At 53.3% G+C, this 26,472-nt stretch overlaps 3 protein-coding genes across 12 annotated transcripts; all 3 read left to right on the plus strand.

The window, feature by feature from the left end:
• The first annotated feature begins 1,151 nt into the window (after window positions 1-1,151).
• On the plus strand, window positions 1,152-11,356 carry PIP4K2C (phosphatidylinositol-5-phosphate 4-kinase type 2 gamma). 2 transcript variants are annotated; one of them, XR_007153962.1, is made up of 11 exons: window positions 1,152-1,441; window positions 4,004-4,101; window positions 4,802-4,898; window positions 5,267-5,410; window positions 7,238-7,384; window positions 7,576-7,614; window positions 8,210-8,323; window positions 8,695-8,956; window positions 9,156-9,259; window positions 9,445-10,599; window positions 10,964-11,356. XR_007153962.1 is itself a non-coding variant. In XM_047866787.1 (10 exons), the coding sequence occupies exons 1-10, from the start codon at window positions 1,268-1,270 to the stop codon at window positions 9,523-9,525; spliced, it is 1,260 nt and encodes a 419-aa protein (XP_047722743.1). In that variant the 5' UTR covers window positions 1,152-1,267; the 3' UTR covers window positions 9,526-11,356. The 2 variants fall into 2 exon arrangements, 1 of the variants encoding a protein (XP_047722743.1); XM_047866787.1 differs by having other exon boundaries at window positions 9,445-11,356.
• Window positions 11,357-12,186: 830 nt separating this feature from the next.
• DTX3 (deltex E3 ubiquitin ligase 3) lies at window positions 12,187-17,829 on the plus strand. 6 transcript variants are annotated; one of them, XM_047866789.1, is made up of 7 exons: window positions 12,187-12,223; window positions 12,358-12,481; window positions 12,781-12,845; window positions 14,157-14,221; window positions 14,415-14,491; window positions 14,865-15,600; window positions 16,563-17,829. In XM_047866789.1, exons 5-7 carry the CDS (start codon window positions 14,463-14,465, stop codon window positions 16,938-16,940), a joined length of 1,143 nt encoding a protein of 380 aa, XP_047722745.1. In that variant the 5' UTR covers window positions 12,187-12,223; window positions 12,358-12,481; window positions 12,781-12,845; window positions 14,157-14,221; window positions 14,415-14,462; the 3' UTR covers window positions 16,941-17,829. The 6 variants fall into 6 exon arrangements, with proteins under 6 accessions (XP_047722745.1, XP_047722744.1, XP_047722747.1 ...); XM_047866793.1 differs by lacking the exons at window positions 12,187-12,223; window positions 12,358-12,481 and having other exon boundaries at window positions 12,600-12,845; window positions 14,846-15,600; window positions 16,563-16,780; window positions 17,129-17,829; XM_047866792.1 differs by lacking the exons at window positions 12,187-12,223; window positions 12,358-12,481 and having other exon boundaries at window positions 12,600-12,845; window positions 16,563-16,780; window positions 17,129-17,829.
• A 296-nt stretch (window positions 17,830-18,125) lies between these two features.
• ARHGEF25 (Rho guanine nucleotide exchange factor 25) lies at window positions 18,126-25,181 on the plus strand. Of its 4 annotated transcripts, none has more exons than XM_047867156.1 (16): window positions 18,126-18,326; window positions 18,618-18,732; window positions 21,001-21,215; window positions 21,352-21,447; window positions 21,522-21,598; window positions 21,798-21,864; window positions 22,061-22,164; window positions 22,352-22,421; window positions 22,540-22,629; window positions 22,714-22,806; window positions 22,994-23,044; window positions 23,244-23,321; window positions 23,522-23,722; window positions 23,867-24,047; window positions 24,291-24,406; window positions 24,800-25,181. In XM_047867156.1, the coding sequence occupies exons 1-16, from the start codon at window positions 18,228-18,230 to the stop codon at window positions 24,908-24,910; spliced, it is 1,764 nt and encodes a 587-aa protein (XP_047723112.1). In that variant the 5' UTR covers window positions 18,126-18,227; the 3' UTR covers window positions 24,911-25,181. The 4 variants fall into 4 exon arrangements, with proteins under 4 accessions (XP_047723112.1, XP_047723110.1, XP_047723113.1 ...); XM_047867154.1 differs by having other exon boundaries at window positions 18,130-18,326; window positions 24,291-24,502; window positions 24,800-25,180; XM_047867157.1 differs by lacking the exon at window positions 18,126-18,326 and adding an exon at window positions 19,173-20,061 and having other exon boundaries at window positions 24,291-24,502; window positions 24,800-25,180.
• The last annotated feature ends 1,291 nt before the right edge of the window (window positions 25,182-26,472 follow it).

Below are 26,472 nucleotides of genomic sequence, written 5' to 3' on the forward strand. Positions count from 1 at the left end.
ACATCAAACTGTATCTTATTTTTTTTTTAATTTTTAAATGTTTTATTTATTTTTGAGACAGAGAGAGACAGAGCATCAGCAGGGGAGGGGCAGAGAGAGAGGGAGACACAGAATTGGAACCAGGCTCCAGGCTCTGAGCTGTCAGCACAGAGCCCGACACGGGGCTCGAACCCACAAACTGTGAGATCATGACCTGAGCCGAAGTCGGACACTTAACCAACTGAGCCATCCAGGCGCCCCAAACTGTATCTTTTTAAAAAATGTTTATTTATCTTGAAAGAGAGAGAGAGGGGCAGAGAGAGTGGGAGAGAGTATCCCAAGCAGGCTCCATGCTGTCAGTGCTCTGAGCACCAAGCCTGAAGTGGGGCTCAATCCCCCAAACTGAGATCATGACCTGAGCAGAAATCAAGAGTCCCATGCTCAACTGACTGAGCCGCCCAGGCGCCCCTCAAACTATACCATACCTTTATTTATTTTTAAGTTTATTTATTTTGAGAGAGAATGCATGAGTGGGGTAGGGACAGAGAGAAAGGGAGAGAGAATCCCAAGCAGTCTCCTCACTGTCGGTGCAGAGCCCGATGTGGGACACGAACCCACGAAGTGGGTTGTGAGATCATGACCCGAGACAAAGTCAGACGGCATAACCAACTGAACCCCGCGCCCCTCAAACTATATGCCTTTACATGCCATTCCCTCGTTTCCATCCCAACAGCCACTGTTTTAGTTCGCCATCTTCTGTCTAGACTTTTAGAATACTCCTCCAGTCACCCTCCAGAATGATGCTTGAGTGGTCCTTGTAAAAGCACATTTAATCCATCGAAACCACTTAAGGAATCTCCTACTTCGTAAAGCAGCGCTTTGGGGAGGGAGGTTACTCCTAGAAACTGGGCAAAATCGGCAGGCGGCGACTTTGCAGCAACCGAGCCCCACCCACTCCATCCCTGGAGTGAATCAGGCCTGCCCAGGTCGCGTCCCCATCGCCTCGGAGGCAGGTCCGGGCCTGGCGGACAGCCCACCGCCCGCAGGGAACACGGCTTCCGAGCGCCCGCCCCCAGCGCCAGGTGAACCCACCCACCGCGCGGACGTTGGGGCCGGGCTGGCGCCAGGGGGCGGAGCCAGTCCCGCACCGCCCTGCTGCGCGCCTGCGGGGCAGCCTCCGGTCACGTGACGGCGGCCCAGGTGAGCACCGCTTCCGGGGTCGGGAGCCTGCTTCGCCGCCGGCTCGGGTTTTCCACTCAGTCGGGTGCACCCTCCGGAGAGGGAGACTATGGCGTCCTCCTCTGTCCCGCCGGCTACCGTATCGGCGGCGACAGCGGCCCCGGGCCCGGGTTTCGGCTTCGCCTCCAAAACCAAGAAGAAGCATTTCGTGCAGCAGAAGGTGAAGGTGTTCCGGGCGGCCGACCCGCTGGTGGGCGTGTTCCTGTGGGGCGTAGCCCATTCGGTGAGACCTGGCATTAGCCCCCCCTGAGCCCCGTCCAAACCCAGCTGCTCGTGCTCCTCCGGGCGTCCCTGTTTCCACGCTCCCGCCTGCGGAGCCCCTCGCGCTGCCACTTTTCCCCGCGGCTGTCCTGGTCCCTGCCCACCAAACCTCAGGTGTTCCCCGGCGTATCTTGTTTTAGACGTTGTTGCTTGGTTGGTTGCTTTTTGAAATGTAGGCTTTTGGTTCCCCCTCCGCCCTACATTCCACCACCCTAGTTCCGCCTTCTCCACCTGAAATCCAACTTTCTCCCTTCTTCCTGCCGGGTCCAGCCTGAGCCCCAGGCCACAGAGACTGGCCCGGACCCGGCATCAGCTGGAAGGACATTAGGGGGAGTGGTTTTTCAGGGTTGGTGGTAGAGAGGTCTCTGGTGAGAGTGTGCGTGTGGAAGGGGAGCAGGGAAGGTAGCTGGATGAGGGGGATCGTTCGCTTTCCTTGATTTTGCTGCTGCCCTTGATTTTGGAACCTTGGCTTTGAGGGAAGTTCCAGGCTTTCCTGGACTTTCTGATCCTACTTGTCCTTTCCTTTCCCTTCCAGAGGTACAACATTTCAGAGAAGCTACCCACCCTCAGCCTCATTAGGACTTATGTATGGTATATTTCTTTGGTCTTAATTGCATCCCCGTTGCTGGCTGGAGTGATGGCGTTTGGTGTAATTGGGGGACATCTCTGACCAAACAGACGGCTGAGGAGCTCTTGTCCTGGGGACACTATGATGGCAAACTTTAGAAACAGGTAGAGGCTATGACCTGGGAATGAGGAGGAGGCCAAAGAGGCCAGTGAATCTCTTTTTCTTTACTCAGGTGCAGGATGCACAACTGTTGCCCCTTTTCCCTCAGATCTGGAGTGGGAGGGATGCGGTGACTTTGAATGTAACAGGCAATATTTTATGAATGCATTTCCTTGAATTGTTACACTCATGGCAGGAGGTGAAGAGAATACAGTTTTTGTCCCCTCCTTAATTTGGGGTTTAAAATGTCGTTGGGGGTCTGCCAGCTCCCTTTTGCATTTGTGGTTCTGTGGACTGCTCCCAACTCCTGGGTGGTAATATCTTTAATTAGAGAGTATCCAGGCTAAGGCACTTGGGATGGGCAAAGCAGATGGAGGTAGGGCTGCCTCTCATTCGTACCTTCCAGGTGACCCATCCATCCCTTTGGGAAGCTTAACAAGGAGGATTTTCCTTTGCTAAGGATAGAGGGCGTTACATGAGACCTGCCTCAGCTTCCGCAGGTATATATACTTTAGCTCCAACACCCCACCCTCCAGCCAACACACATTTACTTCAAGTGTCTAGAATGGAGAATTCCTTGAACATATGTCTTAGTGATGATTCAGCCTGCTTAACAGCAGGTGGCGAGGAGGGGCATGAAGAACTGTAGCTGAATTTTAGGCTGGGAATCTCAAGTGGCTTTTTTTTCCCCCACCCTGGAGGAATATGTTCTGCCCTCCTTTTCTACTGAGAACGAGAGGAGCACGGTTTCACTGAAATCTGTGGGATTTAGGTTAGACTGCACTTCATAACCTATGTTGAATGATCAAGTAAAGTTAGGCAAGGCATTCATTTATTCACTTAATAAACACTTCAGGACCCCTTGTGCCAAACGTTATGCTAGCAAGGCACCCGAGAGATGCAGACAATTACAGCTGGTCCTTGCCCTTGAAGAGCTCATGATTTAGGTGGGGAATTTACATAAACTAGCCATTAGAGTCATATGATAAGTGCACTATTAAAGGTGGGTGAGCAGTACCATGGCAACGCTGGGGGGAAAACACATCTCCTTGGGATTTCTTAGTACAGGAACTCCCTTTCCACCCAAAATTAGCAGATGGTTGGCTCTGGGGGCCAGGGAGGGCATGTGTTGCTTGCCTCCTTTGGGCCGTGGGTTGGCTTGACTTTAGGAACAGATACCTTAATGAACTCTTATCTTCTGCCCACCTGCATTCCCTCTAGAATCAGCTGCTCTTCTTTACCTTACACCCAGGCAGGTGGGGACCTACTAGAGAGACCTGGGTCAGGGTGGTCTGGAAGGACTGGTCCTGTTTGTAAGGAGATGCCTCCTGCAGGATGTGGACATCTCATTCTTGTTGCTGTTGACTCCCCGGAGTCCCATTAACGCTCTTGTGTACTTTAAGGAATGCCTTTTGTTTTGTTTTTAATGGAGCACGGAACTGTTTGTCTTGAGTCTGCTGAGGGTGTTTTTTTTTTTTTCTTTAGAACTTCTCACAGCTTTAAAAATAGTCCTGAGCTGCTTACAGGGTTTGCCTAATATAAAATGACTGCTGTGAGCATGAAGTTCCACGGGGATGGAGTGTGAGGGGCTGTGTGTGGGGGTTGCTCACTGCAGTCCTTGCTGGGCAGCAGAAGAGGTCAACGCATTCTCTCACCTCTGGCAAGTAGTTGCATAACCAGTGTTTTTAAAGGAATGAGGTTTGAGTTGCCCTTTTGTGACTCTTGCCCAGACACAGTGTAGAAGTAGCTCTCCGTACCCCTACTCACTGGCTCCCTATTCTTGTTTTGGCTTATCAGATCAATGAGCTCAGCCAGGTGCCTCCCCCAGTGATGCTGCTGCCAGATGACTTTAAGGCTAGCTCCAAGATCAAGGTCAACAATCACCTTTTCCACAGGTACGTGGAGATCCTTGCTCTTCTCACGTCAGCCTTCCCAGAAGAGAGTATTACGTAAGTTTAAGAGTTAAGATGCCATGAGTTGAAGGTTTTAGATGTGGAAGGCAACTTACAAATTCTATGTTCTAACCTCCTTCCCAGTGCAGAAATTCAGTATCGTGCAAAGAAACCATTGTAATGACTACCAGTGTAGAGAACGCTGGAATATTTATACTAGTTTGTTTTTCATCTGACCTGGTGATACCATAGAGTAAATATATTTGGATGCCCTTACCATTAGCCTTCTGATAGAGACTGCTTGAAAGAAATATCTGAGTCTCCTAAGTGCTCCCAGTATCAAAAGATGCCATTCAAAACTGTGGCACCTATTGCCAATTTTAGGATGTCTCGAACTTGCGTGAGATTTGGGAAACTACTGTTTGGCTGGGCATTAGATCCTGGTTTGTTTAAGCTGCTTACCAGCCATGTGTTTGAAGCAGGCCCCTCACCCACCCTGTGCTACAGACTCTCCTTCTATAAAATACCCCTTTAAATATAGGGAATAAAATAAAGGAAAAATATACCCCTTTAAAGGACTTCACAAGAGTTTTATGAGACTCAAATAAGGTAATGTGTATGAAGGTGCTCTGTCAACTGTCAAGCCCTGTATAAATGTAATATTGTTAACTTTGTTTTCTTACCTTGAAAACCCTTATTTCAGGGAAAATCTGCCTAGTCATTTCAAGTTCAAGGAGTATTGCCCCCAGGTCTTCAGGAACCTCCGTGATCGATTTGGCATTGATGACCAAGATTACTTGGTGAGATTACTTGGGTTTTCGGGTGAGGGGAGTCATTTCTCCCTAACAAATGGGGAACTCCTTGGGCCAGTCATGTTTGGAGATATGAGAGCCTTGACAAGTCTGATTCTTTACCTATTTGTGGTCACAGGCATCTCAAAAATCTGATGAAAGCCACTTACCCTTTCCTTGGGGGAAAATGTGGCCACATTAAAAATTTTGCTTTCACTATCATTCAGTCCATAGTAGGGTCATCAGATTAAGATCCCCAGCTCAACCTTTTATGCAAGGGTTTTATCCACTTTCAGGCACATTCACTTGACCATTATCCTATGACTTGCATCTCCATGCAAAGAGGAAAAGAGCCTGTGGCCTATTTGTGTCCCCAGGTATCCCTTACCCGAAGTCCTCCAAGTGAAAGTGAAGGCAGTGATGGTCGCTTCCTTATCTCCTATGATCGAACTCTGGTCATCAAAGAAGTATCCAGTGAGGACATTGCTGACATGCATAGCAACCTCTCCAACTACCACCAGGTCAGGCCTCTTTCCAGCTTCATTCTTTCCCCTTCCTCTCTATTCATAGTTCGGCTGCTAGAGCACATTGGGAGACTTCCTATCCCTTCTCCTCCCTGCAACCTATTTTGCTTCCCAAGAGGCACTTGACATCATGTATTTGAAAACGAGGAATTTCAGAAAAAGCCTCTGAATACCTCGTTGTGTTCTTTTCTAAACAGGAGAAGTTAGACGTGTTCCTTCTCCTTTGGCATTTATAATCGAAAAGCACTGTGGATTGATATGTAAAGGGCACACATACAGCAAAGTATAAACTGTAGACTAAGCCAGAATTAGGTGAAGTGTTAATGCCAAATATACTGTCAGGAATAAATGCGGTTTTGAAGAGAAAATCAGGATAAGCACACAATTGGGGATAAACTGGAGGAGAGAAGCCATGATCACATCCAGTCCTAAGTGGGATTAGGGAGGCTATTCTGTCTGATTAGATTAGCTTGGAATGTGGAGTTTCTGGAATATTTTGGTGATAAAAACACTGAATATCTTCCTACTGAAGAAATATATCTCCAAAGTCAACGAGCAAGGAATAAATGAAAGACTCGGAAAATGTTTGGTTTATTCAAAAAACCAAATGACGAATGACGAGGGCTGGAGGAGGGATGGCAGTGGACACACAGAGGAAGACCTGTGAGAGACTCATGGGAATTCAGGCAGAGGTGCCTCCAGATTCCTGGTTAGGGATGACTGGGTGTCCACTCATTAACAGTTGGGAAGCAGAAAAAGAAACCGGTTTTGGGGAGAAGACAGCTTTGATTTAGATGTGTTGAATGCAGGGTTTCTACAGTTCTTCCAGATGTAGATGTCCCGTAAGTGGTTGGGGAGTGGAGTTCAGGAAAGTAGAAGTGTAGATTTGAGAGTTACAGGTGAGTAGATGGTAATGGAAGCCGTAAATATGGATGAGGTTATTGATGGGGAAATGTGTGGAGAAGACCTGAAAAGAAGGCTGAGGATAGAACCTTGAGGAGCAAGTAGAGAGAGGAGCCCATGAAGGAGACTCTGAATCGCCGGATGCCCTGCTTTGTTCTGTGTGGGATTCGAGGAGAGGCAGGAGGAGGATTGGAAGAGTGGCAGAGTGGGGCTCAGGGTGAAGAGAGTTCTGGCGAGAGACTGGTCAGTGGGATCCGGTGCCACCTACCTGAAATACAATGACTAGAATCCCTGTTGGATTTGGCAACTGAGGAATCTGAAAAGAAGGGAGGAGTAGAGAGATTTCAGAGGAAAACCGAGGGTATGATCTGATTTTACTGGTTTGAGGTGTAAACGAGAGGAAGTAGGTTGATTGCGGACTACTTTTCCGAGAAGGCTGGCTCTGAAGAGAAGTAGGCAGCAATACTGAGAGATGGTTAGCCCTGAAAGAGGGCACCATGCAAACATTTTTACTACAGGAATCTAGCCCACCAGGAAATGTTAATCTAGGTAAAATCACTTCATTGGTAAGCAGATGTCATTTCTAATCCTGGTTCTGTGACCCCTTGTACTTAAAGAGGGTCTAAAATAAGGATCATCTTACCTTCCTCATCTCAAAGAGTGATGAAGAGGAAATGAGAGAAGGCACTGTCAGATTAAGAGACATTCCACAGATGGACTACATCAGAGGAGATGAGGAGCCCCGAGCGGCGTGGATAACCGCAGGCCTCTGTAACAGTCCCCACCACTTTTGGCCTCGTAATCTCGCTACTTGAAGTTGTCTGCCCTCCCCTGGAACGGTGGTATTTGAACTCCCGTCCCTGGGCTGTTTATGCATTTACTGCTCAGCTTCTCCCCATTCCTTCCTCCCTTCTACCCCAGTACATCGTGAAGTGCCACGGCAACACACTGCTGCCCCAGTTCCTGGGGATGTACCGAGTCAGCGTGGACAGCGAAGACAGCTACATGCTTGTGATGCGCAACATGTTTAGCCACCGTCTTCCTGTGCACAGGAAGTATGACCTCAAGGTAAGAAGAGGATAGCTAGGGCTGAGGGAGAGGCTCCTGATGGCCTGAGAATGGGGAAGGGCCTGGGAGGGCACTTCGATGGTTCGTTTCAAAGGAAAGAAGACTGTGGGTTTGAGTACTTGTCTTAGGAGCTGGATCCTGACTATTCTTTTAGCCACTTCTGCTGACTTGATCTTTGGGTCTCTCCACAGGGCTCCCTAGTGTCCCGAGAAGCCAGCGATAAGGAAAAGGTGATACTAATATTAGATGATAGGGTGAGGGATGAGGGAGGGCAGATAAAGGGATCTCTTTAGGATAGAGGTAGGGATCGTCAGCTACTTATTCTTATCTTAAACCACCAAAAAGAAGAGAGATGTAAACCTGTGCTGATCCAGGGATTAAATGTTTGGAAAGTGCAGTGGAAAAAGGTGCTTTCTCACTGGCATAGGTTATTTCCTGTGGAAGGTTTGGGGATGGATGAAGATGACAAACTTTAAGAGTAAAATGCTTACCCTCTACCCCCCACTCCGGGTTCTTTGTATCAAGCAGCTATTTTTGCTTAAGAAGAAGAAAGAAAAGTCAGCATGAGGGGTCTTGACTGAAAGCCATAAGCAGAAGGTAATGGGATGTGATTTGGGGTACCACTGCAGTGACTGAGTCTGGAGAAGCCATTAGAGCTGAGAACAGCCTCTGGGGCAGCATTGCAGTGTGGAGTCAGAGAGGGGCTGTAAGATCTCTCTCCCCTCAAAGCCACTGAGTTGGACGTAGAGCCCCAGGTAGAGCATGGTTCTCTGAGACCTTGGGGAGAGGGATATATTCCCAAGGTGTCCCTTTACTTATTTTCAGGTTAAAGAATTGCCCACCCTTAAGGATATGGATTTTCTCAACAAGAACCAGAAAGTTTATATTGGTGAAGAGGAGAAGAAAGTATTTCTAGAGAAGCTAAAGAGAGACGTGGAGGTGATGATTGGGGTGCTTTGGGAAGTAGCTGCTTCCTTTAGCTCCCCACAGGGCGGTGGTTTCTCCCATTCACCATCTGAGGGAACTGCTCCCCTTCCTTTTATTCTTTGGGTTCTCTGCATGTAGGGGAGTTGGGTTTGAGACATGAAAAACTCCTGGAGGTGACCCATGGATGGGGTGGCTAGAATCAGTTAAAAGGATGACCTCAGATACCAGGACATTTATGTACTAAAGGGCAATGATATACTCCCTCAATCTGCATCCTTCCTTCCACCACGAGGGCCTCAGAAGCTCAGGAGTGGAGGTATAAGGGTGGTATGTGGGAGTGGGGAAGGAGATCTGAGGTATCTGACTTTTCAGTGGGGTCTCAGTTCCTAGTGCAGCTGAAGATCATGGACTACAGCCTTCTGCTGGGCATCCATGACATCATTCGGGGCTCGGACCCAGAGGAGGAGGGACCTGTGCGGGAGGAGGAGTCAGAGGGGGATGGGGACTGTAGCCTGACGGGACCACCTGTGGGCTCCTATGGCACCTCCCCTGAGGGTATTGGCGGCTACATCCATTCTCATCGGCCCCTGGGCCCTGGAGAGTTTGAGTCCTTCATTGATGTCTACGCCATCCGGAGTGCTGAGGGTGAGAAAGGTTCTGGGACTATTAAGGGTGTGGGGCGGGGGTGGGGGGGGGGTGGGGGGGTAGAGGGCTTGGCCTTGTAGAACAGAGACCAGGGTGGTGGGTGGAAAGGCTGCTTAGCTTTTCAAAACAGATCTGATTGCTTCTTTGGGAGAGAGAATTGGGACAACACACGCTCTTCATTGCTGGTTTCTTTTCCCAGGAGCCCCCCAGAAGGAGGTGTATTTTATGGGCCTCATTGACATCCTGACACAATATGATGCCAAGAAGAAAGCAGCTCATGCGGCCAAAACCGTCAAACATGGGGTGAGGGTTCCCCAAAGCCTTCCTGTCTTGACTGTTTGGGAACAGGGAGCCTTTTGTGCTGGAGCAGTGGGGTGGCAAAAGGACAAAGGGTTGGGGATGGAAGTGGTGTGGAGTGGAACGGAGGGTAGGCAGTGGGGAGAGGTGTCAGGGTGGCCTGACACCGTGTTCCCTATCTCCTGTCACAGGCTGGGGCAGAGATCTCCACTGTGCATCCTGAGCAGTATGCTAAGAGATTCCTGGATTTTATTACCAACATCTTTGCCTAAGAGACTGCCTGACTCCATGCTGACTGCTGCTTTATGTTCAAGGTGGCAGGGTTGTGAGAGGCTTAGGGGAATTGTGGAATGTTGACCACTGTTTCTTCTCTTCCTCCTTTGTTAAATACTAGCTACAGGCTCCTTCCATTCAGATAACTCCATCTTGTTGAGTAGGCTCTTCCTGGCCCTCAGAAATACATTGTCCTATCTCCCCCTGTCTAGTTTTCTTCCTTCTCTCTCTCCCCCCCTCCAACAAGTCTGCTTGCTTCATGAGAGTGTTAATGTTGACTCCCAAGTGCCTTGATCTTTGTACATGTCCTGTTGTTTCTATAACATACGAGGTGATGGGGGAAGGGGGTTCTCTGCCATCTTCAGGACCTGACTGGACAGATGGACCTGGCTCAAGAAGCTACTCCGGATGCACTTTGCTGCATGGGATAAACTAAGAGTGTCTGAATTTTGCTGATAACTTTATAGAACTCACTGTGGCATGCCTCCTTCCCAGGAGGCCCTGGGAAAGAGGACTTTCAAGATACTACAATTGTGGGTGCTGGCATGCACATATGTGATGGGATGTGGCCCATCTTACACACACATGGGGTGGAGAGTGGCGAGCCGGCTGGCACCTCACAGAGGTGGGATCCAGGAGGACTCGTGATTATGTGGGGAACTGGAGGTCTTTGTCAAGAATTGACTGCTCTCCAACCTCTTCCCTCACCCCACTTCCGCCCCCCACCCCAGTACTTTGGGCACAAGAGCCCAGAGATGACCAAAGTGTTCAAGTCTGGGTGAAGATGTTTGTTGCTGCTCTTCACCAGGACCTCCCATGCCTCCTGGGGCTGGAACCCTTCAGTGGGGGTGTGGGCAGTTCTGGAGGCTGGGGCGATGGGCCAGGGTATAAGGTTCATTCCCAGTGCTAGATTTCCTTTCTTCATGTCTAACCATCCCTGAGGTTTTATTCCCAGCAGGGGGGAATATCTGTACCTGGATCAACCCTGGTCATTTCAAGAGGATGAAGGTCTCCAGTGTGGGGGCCTCCATTCTCATCAGCCCCTGGGCCCTGGAGAGTTTGAGTCCTTGGAGGTGTGTGCCTAACATATTTCCTTCCCAGCCCCTTCTCAAACCCTTTTTCCAGTTGGATTTGTCACTCTGTTCCTTTCTTTCTCGTCCCATACCGCTACTGTGTCTCCCAGGGGACAGATGGCCTTCTTTGTCATCTTCACTCTCCACCCCCAGAGAGGAGTCAGAGCCATAACTCAATCACCCGGCCTCCTCCAAAGAGTCGAAATGACACGTGATAGTCTCAGAATGTAGAGGACCCTGATGAACCAGATAGTGGCCTCCCCTCCCCCTAATGCCTCTGGGGCTAAGGCAGCCATTCTTGCTACCCTCCATCCCCCTTATGGCTTCTACGCTTTTTTTTTTTTTTTTTTTTTTTAACATAAAGATGGGCACCAGCGACTGGCCTGTGGGGATGCAAAGATTCTTTGCTCTGTATCTAGCTGGACTGATCTCACAAGAAGTCATGCAGTCATAAAAGAGACTTCCTGTCTCTCCTCCATCTTCTGCTCCAGAGGAAGTAACAAGAGGAGTCCATGGCTAAAGATTAGAGCCCCTATAATATCTCCTGTCAGGGGCCTGATGATCTCTCTCATTCCAACCGTCTACCTTTCCCCTGTTGAATGCAATAAAACTCCGTGACACCAGCAGCTGTTGCTCTTTAGAAATTGGTTTTCTGACCATGTGGCTGATGTATCATGAGCAGTATGGTCTTCATTTGTTGCTTCTGTTTTTCATCTTTTTTGTTTTATTAATTAATAAAAAAGATCTTGTGTATTTACTCTCATTGCTGTCATTGTATAGGCAGTAACTTATTGAAGCCATATTCCTTCACAGGCATGCCTCCCCTCCCCCACTTTCCTGAGGAACACTGTGCTTAGGGGTGTGGAGACCAGATGAAGAATTGATCTTTAAGGTGTTGGGCTCCTAACTAAGAATGTGGCTTTCTAGATAGATAGCTGTGAACTTAAAAGGTTGTGAGGGGTGTGCATGGGAATGAAAAACTTACTCTCCAGCTTTGTGGGAGTTCAGCTATGGGTTGGGGCAGGGAGAACAGATGATGTGACTGCCCCTCTTCCCCCAGGGTTCTGGGCTTGATCACACACCCATTCTTGTAAAGGTGAGTGAACCTCTCAAAGCACGCATGAAGGAGCTAAAAGAAGGCACTGGGTGTCCCCCAGGCTTCCTGGGAAAGATATCCTCTCTGCAGAGCAGGAAGAGGACAGCAGGGTCCTGGGAAAGAAAAAAGTGACCAACCCTCCAGCCCAGAGGGGGAGTGAAGAAAGGGGTGGATAAACAGAGGTTGTTGCCAGTCTGGGAGATCCAGCACTGTTTGGCTGATGAGGTCTTTTGGCTGGTGGAAAAACCTGGCTTGATGTGGCCCCAGGGAAGTGAGTTGGACTGGGGGCGGAGATTGCTCTGATGTGGGAAGCAGAACAGAACAGAGCTGTTTTTTTCTTTGAGAGTTTTTAACTCTATTTAAACCATAGACTTGACATCCCCCACCCCCCACCCGCAAGGCATTAAAAAAAAAAAAAATGTATTCACCTCCCATTCGGCACTGGCCTCAGTATCCGTGTTTGTGGAAACAAAAATCAGAGGCACTTACCAACACCCATCTGGGAGCAGGTTGTGGGGGTCACAGAAGGTAACAACCTAGGGAAAGGCAAGCGATGAGGGAAGGAATTGAAATAGTTTAGTCCTGGGGTTTGTTTATTTTTCAGAACCAGTGCTTTTCTTTTTACTATGACTCTTCTTCCCATCCCGAATTATTCCTCAAAGGCCCTTCTAGCATAAGGATCACAGAAAAATTGCCCCTTTGCCCACCTACCTAACCGACACTCCTCGCCCACCCATCCACCACCAGCTTGCTGAAGCCGCCACACAGCTGGCTGGAATAGCAAAGGTAGAGGGCCCCTCCCGGGAGGGGGAAGCGAGAAGGGTGGCGTCTCCAAGAGATTTAACCTCCTACCCTCGGTTCCACACGCCACCCCCTCCCTCCAAAGACTGGGACGGCGCCTCCATTTTTGTTTTGGGGCGGAAGGGCAGGGGCTCTTGCATGGAAGGGGGTCAGAGAAAACGGTGATTATCACCTGTACGGGAGAAGCGGGTGCTGTCCTCCCTCCTACTCTTTCTCTCGGTCTGCACCCCCTCTGCAAACTCCCCCCCCCACCTTCTCGGGGTCTCCCCCCCCCTTGTTGCTAGGGCCCAGACCGTCATCCCAGCAACAGCCTCAGTCATGTGACCGGCAATGGCGGCGCTGACGAGAGGTAGGTGAGCCCGGCGCCCCCCACACCCACCGCGCGCCCCCCGGACCCCGCTCGCACCCCCCGCGCGCCTTCCCTGCCCCCCCTGAGCCCCCTCCTCTGCCTCCTCACCCGCGCGCGGCGCCAGGGGCCCCCTCCACGCCTGGCCGATCCTCTTCCTATCACCCTCCAGCCTTGGCCTCCATTTGGGGGTTCTGGGGACTGCGATCCGGCCGACATGCACCCCCACCCAGTGCTGGGGCTCTGGGGGCTCCGGCGAGAGGGGGACGTGGGGGCTGGTTCTGGGTCTTGCAGGAGGTCATGGGGGGAGGGGTGGGGCTGCCTCAGTTGATGCCCCCAGGGACCCTCGCCCCTCCCGGCTGCCCCTGTCTGGCCTCTGTCTGGAGGGAGGGACTGGCCCTGTGTCCGGCCTGGGTTGCCCCAGAGGAATCGGAGACCCAGCAGAAGCTGTGGCCCCGCCTCCCTTTTCTGTGCCAGCAGGACTTGGAGCTAAGGACATCTAGGTCCTGGGTTCCCTCTGATGGCGAGGGGGGTGCTCCACCTTGGACAGACCGAAGGAGCTGAGGTTCTAGGATTTCAATTTCACTTTCTGAACCTGGAGGTGCAAATGGCTTTGAGGGGACTGTGATGGAGGCACAAACAGAGCCGCTCCTCTTTGGATCAGTCTAGGAATTGAGGTCACACTAATGGCCCCTCTTTCTATTTGAGCTACATGTGGAGGTGTTGTAGGTACACCTCTGTAGCTGAACATGGTTAAGACTCAGGGGAAACAGCAGGCTCCTCTAGCTGAGCCCCTGCTGTTCCCCACCCCTCCCTAAATGCAGACTGGGTTGCTGACAGGCTTATGCTCTAGTGCTGGGTTTAAAAGGTGACAGTAAGAACTTTGTTATTGCAGGGGTTCTTGCCACTTTGTTTGCATTCCAAACGGACTTCTCCTCAAAGAAGTCTCCCTAGCAATAGGGGCTGAATTACTTGGGAATATGGGGCACGGTAAGGAGTTGGGAGCCTAGGAAATCTTCTTATCCATGTGATCTGAGGGAGGTGGCAGGAAAGTCCTCCATCTGTGTGGGCTTTCACCCTTCCTGACTTCTCTTATCTGTGTCCTAGGCTTTCTCCAGAGCCTCAGAGCTGGAGGAGAAAAGAGGAAAGTTAGCATTGTTGAAGTTCCATCTTTAGCAACTTGGGGAGAGTCTGGGGATGGGATTCTGCAGGAAAGAAGGAGAAGAAATGGAAGAGGAGTTTCTGATTTGTTTCTGGGCTGCTGGTGGAGTGACATTGGTCATCATAACCCTTTACTGTCCCCCTTCCCCCTAGACCTGGTCAGCTGAGTGTGGAAAAAGAGGAATTTCTGCTGCTTTCATTGTCCATGGGCTTTCCAGGTATGTGCCTCCCTTGGGAACTTCAGCTTTCACCTGTAAATTGGTTTCCTCCATTCCATGTGCCAAGTAATCCCATTCCCAGTAACTTATACCCAGGTTCCCAGTCTTCTGTTACATGGGCTGCTGGGTTGGGGCATGTGGGAAGGGGGTAGGGGGCTTCTCACTTTCCCTCCTTTTCCTTTCCACCTACCAGGTCACACAACCTACAAGTAGGGAGCAGGGACAGAGAGAGAGAGCCTGCATGCCAATTCTAAGCTCTTCAGGATCAAAGTGAGCAAAAAGGAGGGTCAAAAAGTCTCCCTCCCCTTTAAAGAACCCAGTTTTCACCCAGAGGGAGGAGGGTTAGATGATTTCTGTGATCTTGGGAGGAGTGTAAAGAGAACCAAGACTGATGCTTGGCTCAGATGATGGTAATAATAAAGTTATTAAAACTTGTTTTGCTCTTCAGTGGGTGCTGGGGGTTTGAAAGATAGGAGGAGACAGAAAATGAACTTGGGGGAGGAGTTGGGGTTGGCCTTTGAGACAGTAGAGGTAATATAGGGTTGGAAAGGAACCTGAAGTAGGAGGCACTGACTTTGTCAAATAGGGACCCCCCACCCTGAGTCCCTTTCACCCTGGGGGCAGTGTCGTTCGTCCTGTCCAGAATGGCAGCCTGTGGAGGCACCTGCAAGAACAAGGTGACTGTCTCTAAGCCTGTGTGGGACTTCCTGAGCAAGGAGACCCCAGCCCGGCTGGCCCGGCTTCGGGAGGAGCACCGTGTGTCCATCCTCATAGACGGCGAGACTTCTGACATCTATGTCCTCCAGCTTTCCCCGCAGGGCCCTCCCCCTGCTCCTCCTAATGGGCTCTACCTGGCCCGGAAGGCTCTCAAGGGGCTGCTGAAAGAGGCCGAGAAAGAGCTGAAGAAAGCTCAGAGGCAGGGAGAGCTTATGGGCTGCCTAGCTTTGGGGGGTGGTGGGGAACACCCTGAGCTGCACCGCCCAGGGCCTCCCCCTCCCCCTCTGCGAGCAGCCCCGCTCCTGCCCCCAGGGGCTCGGGGGCTCCCCCCGCCTCCTCCTCCCCTACCCCCTCCTCTTCCTCCCCGCCTTCGGGAGGAGACAGAAGAGCAGGAGAGCACCTGCCCCATCTGTCTGGGGGAGATTCAGAATGCCAAGACATTGGAGAAGTGCCGGCACTCATTCTGTGAGGGCTGCATCACCCGAGCCCTGCAGGTGAAAAAGGCCTGTCCCATGTGTGGCCGCTTCTATGGGCAGCTGGTGGGCAACCAGCCCCAGAATGGGCGGATGCTGGTCTCTAAGGACGCCACACTCCTGCTGCCAAGCTATGAGAAGTACGGCACCATCGTCATCCAGTACGTCTTCCCGCCCGGTGTCCAGGGGGTAAGAAGACCTATGGCCTGCCTTCGCCCTTTGGTTTAGGCCGAGCTCCTTTGGTGTGCCCCAAGCATGTTCTCTGGCCTAGGAAAACTGGGTGAGGGGGAGTGTGTTCGTTAGATGTGATGTAGTCTTGCCGTCTCCCAGCATGCCTTCCCACTCAGTGCCCTGGAGCTGGGAGGTCCCCCTTGAGGCCCAGCTTTTCCATTCCACGACTCCATGGCACACATGAAAATCAGGTATGGGAGAAAGGAATTGAATACCGTTTCCTTGATGACCTTGGACGTCATCAGCTATTCCTGGCAGAGGTGAATTCTGTGGAGATGGTGGCTCATGTGTAGGCAGGCACAGCCCGAAGGGATCTGACCCTCCTCACAGAGCAAGAGCGTTACTTTGTTCCAGATTGACAAGGGAGGAAAATCTTGATGACAGTGGAAGGTTAAAACAGGAGTGGTCAAGAGCCTATGGGTGTTTTCCTGCTTGACCAAGAGTGATTGCCGGTCCTGGTTGGCAGAGGGATGAGGAAGCTCTGAAGAGGAGTAATGGGAAAATGGAACAGGTTAGGCAGGCAAAGAAGCACTGGGAGTGTTTTCAGGTGGGAGAAGGGAAGGCTGCAAGATAGATTATTGTCAGTCTTCACGTTTCTGCTGAGCTGTCTGGTGAGTAAGGACCAGCTACTTTCCGTCACTTTTGGGAATCCGTTCATTGCCGAATTGAGACTTGAGGGATTGAGGCCGCAGAAAGAACCTCTTTAACAGTAAGGGTTTTGTCCAAAGACAGGCTTCTGCTGCCCAAACCTGTCAAGGAAGTCTCTCCTTCCTTGAAAGGCTGTCAGCCTGTGGCTGCCCTGCCAACATTAGCTGGGGGTGGCCCCAGACAGACAGCTGGCCAGGATGACCCTCTGTTGGCATCATGGGCCTTCAGATGCCCAGCTGCTCATTGTCCACTTTGCTTCCCCTTCCTCCCAGGCTGAACACCCGAACCCAGGAGTTCGGTATCCTGGCACCACACGGGTGGCCTACCTCCCGGACTGCCCTGAGGGCAACAAGGTGCTGACCCTGTTCCGCAAGGCATTTGACCAGCGTCTCACCTTCACTATTGGCACGTCCATGACCACAGGGAGACCGAATGTCATCACCTGGAACGACATCCACCACAAGACCAGCTGCACAGGGGGACCCCAGCTGTGCGACCCTCCTTCGTTTTCTTTTCCTTGGCTCCTCCCCTTCTCTCCATTTCCAGTGAGGGAACCACATCGGGCCCCCTCTCTCTGGGAACCTCCCAACTGGAGAGGACCACCCCCAAACTATTCAACCATCTTTTCCGTCCCAGTTTCTCTACATTAAACCTGGTCCAATATGCCCAGCTTCACCTATGAAAATAAGCAGAAGTGGGCTAAGTTATCTCAGATTTGCATATCCTTAGGGGAGACGGGAAGGGGCTGGAATGGGGCACCCAGAATGAAGGTGAGCATGAGGCTAATACGAGTAAGCTAAAACAGCTAATCCTGACCTTCATTTCTCTTTGCTCCCAGGTTTGGGTACCCGGACCCCACGTACCTGACCCGGGTGCAAGAAGAGCTGAGAGCCAAGGGTATCACAGATGACTGAAGGACGTCCCCTTTGCCAGGCCCTTGCCTTTCTCCATAGGACCCAGCGGAAGCCTCTGTTCTCCTCTCTCCCTCTGCCCCCCACGCCACACAAATAGGGGACCAGTCTGACTGGGGAAGGAGTTCAGAGAGGGAGGGGGCAATCCCTTCCCCTGTCCCCCACAGGCCAAGTGCTTCAGTGCAGTGCGAGAGCCACTCCCTTCTGGCAGAAGGCTCTGCTCCCCTCCTCCCTGTGTACATACTCCCGATCTCCCTACCCCCCTCCATTGCCCTTGGCTTTTTCTGGTATGTGCTGTGCTCCAGTGACTAAGCTGAGAAAGGACCTGGGTGGGGAGGGAGGGTCTCTTGAGCCCCCTGCCCCCACAAACTTCTCCACTGCTGAACTTAAGTGTGGGGGAGGGGGAATGGGGCTGGTGTGAGCCCCCAAGGAGACGGCCTTGTGTGTTCTTCAGAAATAATCCCCCCTTCTACCTTAACCTTGTCTTTTCTCTCCTGTGTCTCCGTCTCTGTCAGTCTGTCTCCCGCTCTTCTCTGCCCCCTATAAGGAGCCTCTTTACCCTGTTCTGGAATCGCCGCCAGACTGTAGCTTTTAATTTAATAAAAATAAAGTAAAATATGCAACTCTCCATGCCACACCCGTTCAGTTCTGTGGACCAGGGTGGGGGTGGGTGGGGTGGGGAGCGGAACCTGCTGAGAAGGGGAAGGGGGTGGTGGTCGGGGGAAATCCCTATGTATCTCCCCAGTCTCTCTGTCTCCAGAGCGCTTGGGGAGAAGGTATTTAGTGGGCTCCTGCCACTTCCATGTCCGAATCAGGATTTAGAGGGGTTTGTTTGTTGTTGAACTTTGGTTGTAGAGAAAGGAACAACCCTACCCCTTTGAGAAGTTTGGCTGGGATGGGAGTAGGGGCGGAGCCGGGCAGGGGGCGGATTCGGCAGCAGCAACTCCCCGGACGCACGCAGGCCTTGAGCCCCCCAGCTTCCGTGCCCCCTCAGCCCTGAAACTTGGAGCAGGGTAGGGGTCCAGCATGAAGCCCCCGGACCGCCCCGCCCCTGGCCGCACTGACCGGATACTGGGGGTCATGGGGGGCATGCTGCGCGCATGCGCCCTACCCGGGCAGGCGGGGGTAAGAAAGGGGGCCCACGGTGGGGTCGGGTATCTTTAGGCGGTTTCAGGAGGTCTGCACCCCACAAATGAATTTACCTGCAAACAGGAATTCTGCAGGGCAGAATTCTGCAGGAATCTAAGAGTTCCAAAAGAGGGCCATAGCCCTGGTCTGGGTCCCTCCAACCCAGCCTCGGCGACCGTTTTACAACAATGTGGATTTGACAGGAGGAAGAAGGGGAAGCGGGAGGTCACGTCTGGGCGTGGAGGGCGGTTTCCTTACTACCAGTCTTACTACCTTACTACCACACAGCCCCCGAAGAGAAGCCCCCTAGGGCCAGGAGGGACCGAGCCACAGTCTGACTGTACCGAGGGGCATCAGAAAGGGGAACGCGAACGTGAGGTTCCCGCCTGGGCTCCGCTGCCGGGTAAGAAGCTGGGGGTGGGTGGGGCACAGTTTGCGGTCCTGCGCAAAGTGGCGAATTCAAATAATGCTGCGCTTATTAGCATAAAGGTTCGCATCTAATCTGCATGAGACCCATTTAATTGCCAAGACTTCCAGGCTTCTCGCCCTCTAGTCCGCTGTGTGTCCCCCACATCAGCTGGTCCCGAGCCCCCGCAGGCGGAGTGTCCCCACGCCCCACCCCTGGCTCTTCGCCAGCCCTGGCTCCAGGACTTCGCCTTAATTGGTGATTAGCCTCAGCTGGAGTCCTGGGGCCTGGAGGAAAGAAGGGTCTGGCGAGAGGGCGGCACCTGGGCGGTGTTCCCCACAGAGCTCCCCATTCACTCATCCCCGAAGTTGGGGAGGGGGCTTGTCTACCCCTGCGCGGCTTGGGACAGTCCCAACACCCAGGATGTCTTCGCACAGATCCAGGCCCATCCGTCCGCTCCCTTCTCCACCGCAGAGGCTGAGGGGCGACCTGGGCAGACCCCGCCGCCCGGCTTAACCCCCACCCAGCGCACCGCAGTCGGGAGCCCGAGAGGCAGGAGGGAGGGGAACCCGAGGCGGGGGAGCCGAGGCTGGAGTGGAGAGGCGGAGGCTGTGGGGACGTGGAGTGGGAACGTGGTGGTGCCTGGGGGAGGGGGATTGGGGCTGGAGCGCGGCACAGGCTGGGGCTGGAGCGGGGAACGGGAGGGAGAGGGCGGAGCTGGGCCGCAGAGGCCCCTCCCCGCGGCGGCACCGCGGCCGGGCCTGTTATTCGGCTCGCCGTTCGGCCCGGACCCGCGCAGCGCCAGTGACTCGGGGAGTCGGCCCCCGCCTTCTCCCTGCCCGGGCCTAGAACCATCCCAAACCCGAGAGGCCGGAGACAGAGCTGGAGAGGCTGCCGCATCCCGGCCCAGCTTCCCCCACCATCCCTCCCCTCCCCGCTGGACATCTGGACCCTGGGCCACGCACCGACTGGGTTCCGGAAACACTCCCCGCCCAGCTCGGCCGCCCGGCCTCCCGCCGCCCGCTCTGCAGAGCCCCCAGCCCTCCTCCAGACCAGACTTCCGCCTACCCCTGGACTCCCCCTCCCTGTTCCCTCCCTCCCCCCCTCCCCCAGCCTGGAGCGGGGTAGGAGGGAGGGGGGGTGCGCGCCCGGCGCCGTCCCCGCCCCGCCCCCCGTGATTCCCCCTGCATGGCCGGCCCGGGTGGGGGGTGCGGGGGGGCCCGGGCGCCATGCGGGGGGGGCACAAGGGGGGTCGCTGTGCCTGTCCCCATGTGATCCGAAAAGTGCTGGCAAAATGCGGCTGCTGCTTCGCCCGGGGGGGACGTGGTGAGTTCGAGGAGGTCGCAACGGCCCAGTGTTGAGTTGGGGCGGGGGGCGGGCCGAGGGTTCAGGACTTCGGATTGCGCTGACCCTAGGGATTTAGAGGCTGGAGACCTGTACCTGTGTTTTCCAGGAAAGTGACTTAATAGATGATCTCCAAGATCCTGTCTGCCTCCAAATTTTTATCAGTTCAAGTTAAGGAAATTGGGGAAGGGGCAGGAGACTCTGCTCTCCGTATTGTAGTCAACTGGGTATGAGAAAAACCCATCCACAATCCCCTTGGGCCTAGAACTGCATCTTCCTTAAATCCTTTTGCTGAGAATCTACTTCAGATCTGAAAAGGGCCAGAGGAATGGAGGAATGAGGATGGGGGTCTAGCAGGGGCTTTATGACAAAGCACAGCTCCTCTGTTCCTGGGCCCAGGGCAGATAGCCCTCACGAGCTCTCCTCACTTGCCCCCTCTATTGGGTTTGTGCATGTGTTGGGGAGATGGGCTGCAGAAGTCTTTTCTTTTTATAGTGATTACTGCAACTGGTGGAGGAGGAGTTTGGGGGTGGCTGATGGGCTTTTAGCTGCCCCCCCCCACCTTCTCAGGGAATGGTCTGTGCCCATTGGAAGGGGGCAGATTGTAGGAGAGCAGATGGCCACCCTCAGCTTCCAGTGTCTGCCCAGATGGCTGCCCCCCCATATCTATGCCATGCTCAGGATATGGGGGAACGGAGGTTTCCAGGCCTTGGGAGCCCAGGTGTTTACTGTCCTTCCTTCCAAGGGTGCCTAGGTGAAATTTTCTATCCCTGCCAACTCAAATGAGGATGGCAAGAGAGTGGGCCCTGGGGGAGAGGGGCTCGGCATCATGAAGAGGAGCCTCTGGGAGCTCCCTAGGGGCCCTGCATCTGGAGCTAGAGTAATATCTATGGCCCCTTTTCTCCCCCCACTCCCCATTAGAATCCTATTCCATTGCTGGCAGTGAGGGGAGTATCTCAGCTTCAGCTGCTTCGGGTCTGGCTGCCCTCTCTGGCCCCAGCTCTGGCCTCAGCTCTGGCCCCTGTTCCCCGGGCCCCCCAGGGCCAGTCAGTGGCCTGAGAAGATGGTTGGGTCATTCCAAACATTGTCTCAGTGTGGAAACTGAGGCAGACGGTGGCCAGGCTGGACCATATGAGGTGAGCAGGGAGCACCACAGAAGCATGTATGACATCCATGAAGGACACTGGGAGAGAGGGCAGGTTGGGGGCCACTGGTCATTGGGGAGAGGTAGCTACTGTCCATGACCTCTGACACTTGACCTCTGGATCCCAGAACTGGATGCTGGAACCAGCTCTAGCCACTGGAGAGGAGCTGCCAGAACTGACCCTGCTGACCACATTGTTGGAGGGCCCTGGAGATAAGACACAGGTATGAAGAAATGGATCTGCACAGCTCCCCAAAAGGCATCCATTTGCTTACTCTAGGATGTTCTTTCCTTCCAGCCACCTGAGGAGGAGACCCTATCCCAGGCCCCTGAGAGTGAGGAGGAACAGAAGAAGAAGGCTCTGGAAAGGAGTATGTAAGTGTCCCCACACTCTTCCTCCCTTTTGCTCCCTCCCCCCGCCCCCCAGTTGTGCAACTTCCAGAGAACTGTCCCTCACATTTTAGATTTGATACTTGGAATTTCCTCTGAGGTTGGTTGTGGTAATGAAGGAGCTTCTAGTCCAGTAGGGAGGAAGTGGCTAAATCAACCATGTGCACTCCTGCTCTCTTCCCAGGTATGTCTTGAGTGAACTGGTAGAGACAGAGAAAATGTATGTGGACGACCTGGGGCAGATTGTGGAGGTAGGTCCCTTTTCTCTTCTCAGCTCTAGCCCAGCCCTTTCCCTCTGCCCAAGGCTAATTTTAGGGGATGCCTTGATACTCCTCTGTCCCACCTTCCCAGCACCCCCCTACATCCTAGACTTCTGGGGGGGGGGAGGGGTTTTTCCTACCAGGGCTGGCCCCTGACGCTCACGCTCTCACCCCAACCTTCCTACAGGGTTACATGGCCACCATGGCCGCTCAGGGGGTCCCAGAGAGTCTTCGAGGCCGTGACAGGATTGTGTTTGGGAACATCCAGCAAATCTATGAGTGGCATCGAGAGTGAGTGATGGATTCCTGAGAGTGAGGGTGAAGGGCATGGATGTTTGGTAGTCTCTGTATCCCACCCATGGGCCCACTGTTGCCGGAGGAACGTTTGGAGTGGCTTAATGGCACAGCTAGGGTAGACAGCTCTAAGTTGAGTGGGGTGGGGGTATTTGACCAGCCTTTTCCCTGCCAACCCTTCCAGCTATTTCCTGCAGGAGCTGCAGCGGTGTTTGAAGGATCCTGATTGGCTGGCTCAGCTATTCATCAAACACGTGAGGCTTAAGAGGGTGGGGCCCTGGAGGGGAGGGGCTTGGGAGTGGGTCACAGCTCTCTGGAGAGGGGCTTTCTCTCCGCACCCATCCTGCTCTCCTTAAACTTTACCCCTGTTAGGAGCGCAGGCTGCATATGTACGTGGTGTACTGCCAGAATAAGCCCAAGTCAGAGCACGTGGTGTCAGAGTTTGGGGACAGCTACTTTGAGGTCAGTGGCCGAGGCACCTTGGGGAAAGGGGAACAGAATCATCAGGCTTTCCAGGCTACATAACCACCCAGTCCCTGTCCCCAGGAGCTCCGGCAGCAGCTAGGGCACCGCCTGCAGCTCAATGACCTCCTCATCAAACCAGTGCAGAGGATCATGAAATACCAGCTGTTGCTCAAGGTCAGGACCACCTGTTCCCTGGGGGTACCTCTGGTTGGGACAGCCCTTTTCTCATTCATCTCTTCAGAGTTCCTAAGGGGCCCCCCATACTTCCTGGGCATCCTCACCTGTGCCTTCAAGGAGAGGATGTGAGAGTTTCTGAGGGTGTCCTCAAAACCTCCCTGAGCGTTTCTTTTCTACATCTTAGGATTTTCTCAAATATTACAGTAGAGCTGGGATGGATACTGAAGAGCTGGAGGTGAGGACTCCCAGATCTTCCTGGACACTTTTTTTTATCCTTCCAGGATCTTACTGTTTTAGTCTTCTGGGTTCTCCCAGCTCCTTGGGTGGTTTGAGCTGTCTCGCTTTTACGGGGAGGCTGGTTGAGAGGTGAAACATGGTCTGAAGAGGTCTCTTCCTTGACAATGACAATGCTTCTCTCTTCACCTGCGACCCAGCAAGCTGTGGAGGTCATGTGCTTTGTACCCAAGCGCTGCAATGACATGATGACCCTGGGGAGACTTCGGGGGTTTGAGGTATGGGGATAGAACAGGAAACTGGAGGCCCAATGCTCTTCTGCCCCAGTCTGAGTACTTGGGACGTCCTAATGGGGAATTGTCCTCCCCTGGGACTGACCCCATGGTTGGTTGGGAGCGTCAGGGGAAGGAGGGAGGAACAGAGAGTGTCCCTTTTCTCTTCTCGCTTTTTTCTCAAAGCCACCGTCCTTTGGTTCTAGGGCAAACTGACTGCTCAGGGGAAGCTCTTGGGCCAGGACACATTCTGGGTCACAGAGCCTGAGGCTGGCGGTCTGCTCTCCTCCCGGGGTCGAGAGAGACGTGTCTTCCTCTTTGAGCAAATCATCATCTTCAGCGAGGCCCTGGGAGGAGGAGTACGAGGTGGAACGCAGGCTGGATATGTGTACAAGAGCAGCATCAAGGTGGGGAGGAGGCCACAAGGGAGGGGTCTGCCTGGGATAGGGTGAGACCTCTGAGAGAATGTCTGGTTCTTGGATTTGTTGGAAGGGGCAGGAACCAGAGAGGGCCTAAAGAATTTGGGGGCTGTCTCCTATTTGCCAATCCAGGTGAGCTGCCTGGGACTGGAGGGGAACCTCCAAGGTGACCCTTGCCGCTTTGCACTGACCTCCAGAGGGCCAGAGGGTGGGATCCAGCGCTATGTCCTACAGACTGCAGATCCTGCGGTCAGTCAGGCCTGGATCAAGCAAGTGGCTCAGATCCTGGAAAGCCAGCGGAACTTTCTCAATGGTGAAGCTCTCACCCTCCCTCCCCCACATGTTCCTTCGGCCCTTTGACCTCCTGAATCCCTCCCTCACTGCCCAGTCTCCAATCCCTGCCCTCTGACCCCAGCTTCTCTTCATCTCCCCAGCAATTTATACTGGCTGACAGTTCATGGGAGGAGGGCAAAGTGGGAGGGTGGTCTGGGCAGAGGTCTTAGGGAAAAGGCCTGTCTCTGTTGTAACTCTCCTTCTGTTCCTCTCTTTGCCCCAGCATTGCAGTCACCTATTGAGTATCAGAGGAGGGAGAGTCAGACCAACAGCCTGGGGCGGCCAGGAGGGCTTAGAGTGGGGAGTCCTGGGAGAATCCGGCCTGGAGACCGGGCCCAGGTCAGCACACAAGCACCCATCAACGGCTCTCTCCCCTCCCTGCTGCTGTTGCCCAAAGGGGAGGTGGCCAGAGCCCCCCTGCCCCTGGACACACAGGTATGAGGAATGAGCGCCCCTGCTATAGAATGGGGAGGGCTCCTCTTGTTCTGGGATCCCTAAATTCCCTTCCCCCCATATTTCCTTATAACCACCACCTGCCTTTTGTCTGCCCCTTCCTACTGCCCTACTCTTACCTGTCCCTCCTCCAGTTCAACCCTGGGAGAGGCTGATGGTCTCGGATCATCTAAGATGCCTGGCAAGAGGAGGTGGCTTGGCTAGGGCATGCACTGAAAAGACAGGAGTGAGGGTGGATTCCGGAACTTTTTTTATCCTCTGACTTGAGTCTTTCCTCAGGCCCTCAGTGACTTCCACCAAGCTCCTCGTGACTCTCCTCCAGCTCCACCAATCCCAAATACCCCTCCCTGCCAAGCCAGACTTGCCAAGCTGGATGAAGATGAGCTGTAACTGGTGAAGGCCTGGGGTGGTGCTGGCCCGGCCACCCTATTTCCCGAGGAACTTCAGGGCAAACCTTCTGGCACCACCTCAGAATTCCTTCTTGATGTGTCTGGAGAGGGGGCAAGGCTGGGAGTGGTGTTGACTTGGACGAGGATACCTAGACTCAAAAGGACTTCTTTCTGTTTAAGGAATGTAGGTTCCTTCAGCTCCCACCCCTTCTGCATGCATCACAGGTGCCCCCCCAAAAGGAGGATGTGTGGGTGGGTGGGAGGGCTGGGGCAGGGGCCAGGTAAAAATGATTGGTTTTGATTTTGATTTTGTTTCTTTCGGTTTTCTGAAAATAAAGGTTTTGTGATATCACTAAGGCTGCTGTCTCGGCAGAGGGAAGGGGAGCTATGGGAGGGGTTGGTGGGGTGAAGTGAAATGGAGAAATCAGCTGGCGTGTGGACAGTCTGGTGAGAGGAGGACACAGGGTGTAAGAGAAAAGATGTCACTGTCTTTGTACCTGACCGACAGCTGCAGCATCTCACAGTCTAGACCTGGAACTTGGGACCACTGGAAAACCCTAGTTCCTAGATGTATATCCTGCCCTTTCCCCAGCCTTTTTCTCCCATCTCTCCATTCTAGACTCCATTGGGAAGTCCAGTGTGGTCTGACTTCCCACCATTCCCCCAACACCCAGATTCTAAAGCACTAAATGCCCGAGTACCTTTCCTTCTGCGGCCTCCAGGTTCTGCTGAGGGAGAATGGAAAGGTGGAGAGGAGGCTGGGGGCTGTGGCCCTTTTCAGCTTTGGATCTCCTTCTTTTTGTGGTCTGCGAGGTCATAAGGCATATCCATTGTCAGCAGGAAAGGATTCTTCTTCAGGCCACAGACCCAAGATGCACAGCCCACAGGGGCCTTCACTCTTCCCTACTTATGGGACAGCCCCTGGGACAGAGAAAGCCAAACACGCCGAGATCCATGTCCAGATGCCCTGTCCTGGGTCTGTGGGCATCGGTGTGTCCACTGTGTCTGTGTCCCCTGGGCTTGGTCACGTGTACTTGGGCTTCCTCAGCAGACAATAGGCTGCTGGGGTGGGAGGGTGAGGAGGAGCAGGAGCCTCCCTGTGGGCCTGAGGTCCCTTTGGCCGACAATGGGGGGAGGGACCTCTAAGGGGGGGGACAGGACGTACAACCCAGATAAGACTTCTGGGGAACAATAGGAGGAATTGAAGAGGGGAGACCCACCCTCCCTGTACCCCACCCCCAGGGCTTTGGGGTCAGGGACTGGGGACCAGAGGGTGATGGGGAGGGGTGCCAAGCATTCTTGTAAATGGAGGAGGGGATGGGGAAAATAGGATTCTGGAGCTCAGAACCTCTGTATCTCTTGAGGGACCACAGGGGTACATGAGGTGGGTGCATGCCCCCTTTGAACTTAATTTAACCACAAATATAAGTTTTTGAGGACCTACATTGTACATGTAGCTGCGGCCCAGCTCAGCAGTTTGTGATGCTTCTCTGCCCACAGAGCCTCTTACACTTTCTTGGGGGCAAGCTGTGCCCCGTGAGGATTTGGGTCTGGGGTAGAGGT

The sequence above is a fragment of the Prionailurus viverrinus genome, chromosome B4 (genome assembly GCF_022837055.1).
Source record: "Prionailurus viverrinus isolate Anna chromosome B4, UM_Priviv_1.0, whole genome shotgun sequence".
Classification (NCBI taxonomy): Eukaryota; Metazoa; Chordata; class Mammalia; order Carnivora; family Felidae; genus Prionailurus; species Prionailurus viverrinus.

Bases quoted from the DNA above. Each gene is read 5' to 3' on its own strand.
- DTX3 (XM_047866789.1), top strand. From the start codon at position 14,463: ATGCCAATTCTAAGCTCTTCAGGATCAAA. The intron at 14,492-14,864 runs GTGAGCAAAAAG...CGTCCTGTCCAG, and splicing joins CTAAGCTCTTCAGGATCAAA to AATGGCAGCCTGTGGAGGCA. The intron at 15,601-16,562 runs GTAAGAAGACCT...CCTTCCTCCCAG, and splicing joins TCCCGCCCGGTGTCCAGGGG to GCTGAACACCCGAACCCAGG.
- ARHGEF25 (XM_047867154.1), top strand. From the start codon at position 18,228: ATGAAGCCCCCGGACCGCCCCGCCCCTGGCCGCACTGACCGGATACTG. The intron at 22,165-22,351 runs GTGAGTGATGGA...CAACCCTTCCAG, and splicing joins ATCTATGAGTGGCATCGAGA to CTATTTCCTGCAGGAGCTGC. The intron at 23,723-23,866 runs GTGGGGAGGAGG...TTGCCAATCCAG, and splicing joins TGTACAAGAGCAGCATCAAG to GTGAGCTGCCTGGGACTGGA.
- PIP4K2C (XM_047866787.1), top strand. From the start codon at position 1,268: ATGGCGTCCTCCTCTGTCCCGCCGGCTACCGTATCGGCGGCGACAGCG. The intron at 7,385-7,575 runs GTAAGAAGAGGA...GTCTCTCCACAG, and splicing joins ACAGGAAGTATGACCTCAAG to GGCTCCCTAGTGTCCCGAGA. The intron at 7,615-8,209 runs GTGATACTAATA...ACTTATTTTCAG, and splicing joins AAGCCAGCGATAAGGAAAAG to GTTAAAGAATTGCCCACCCT.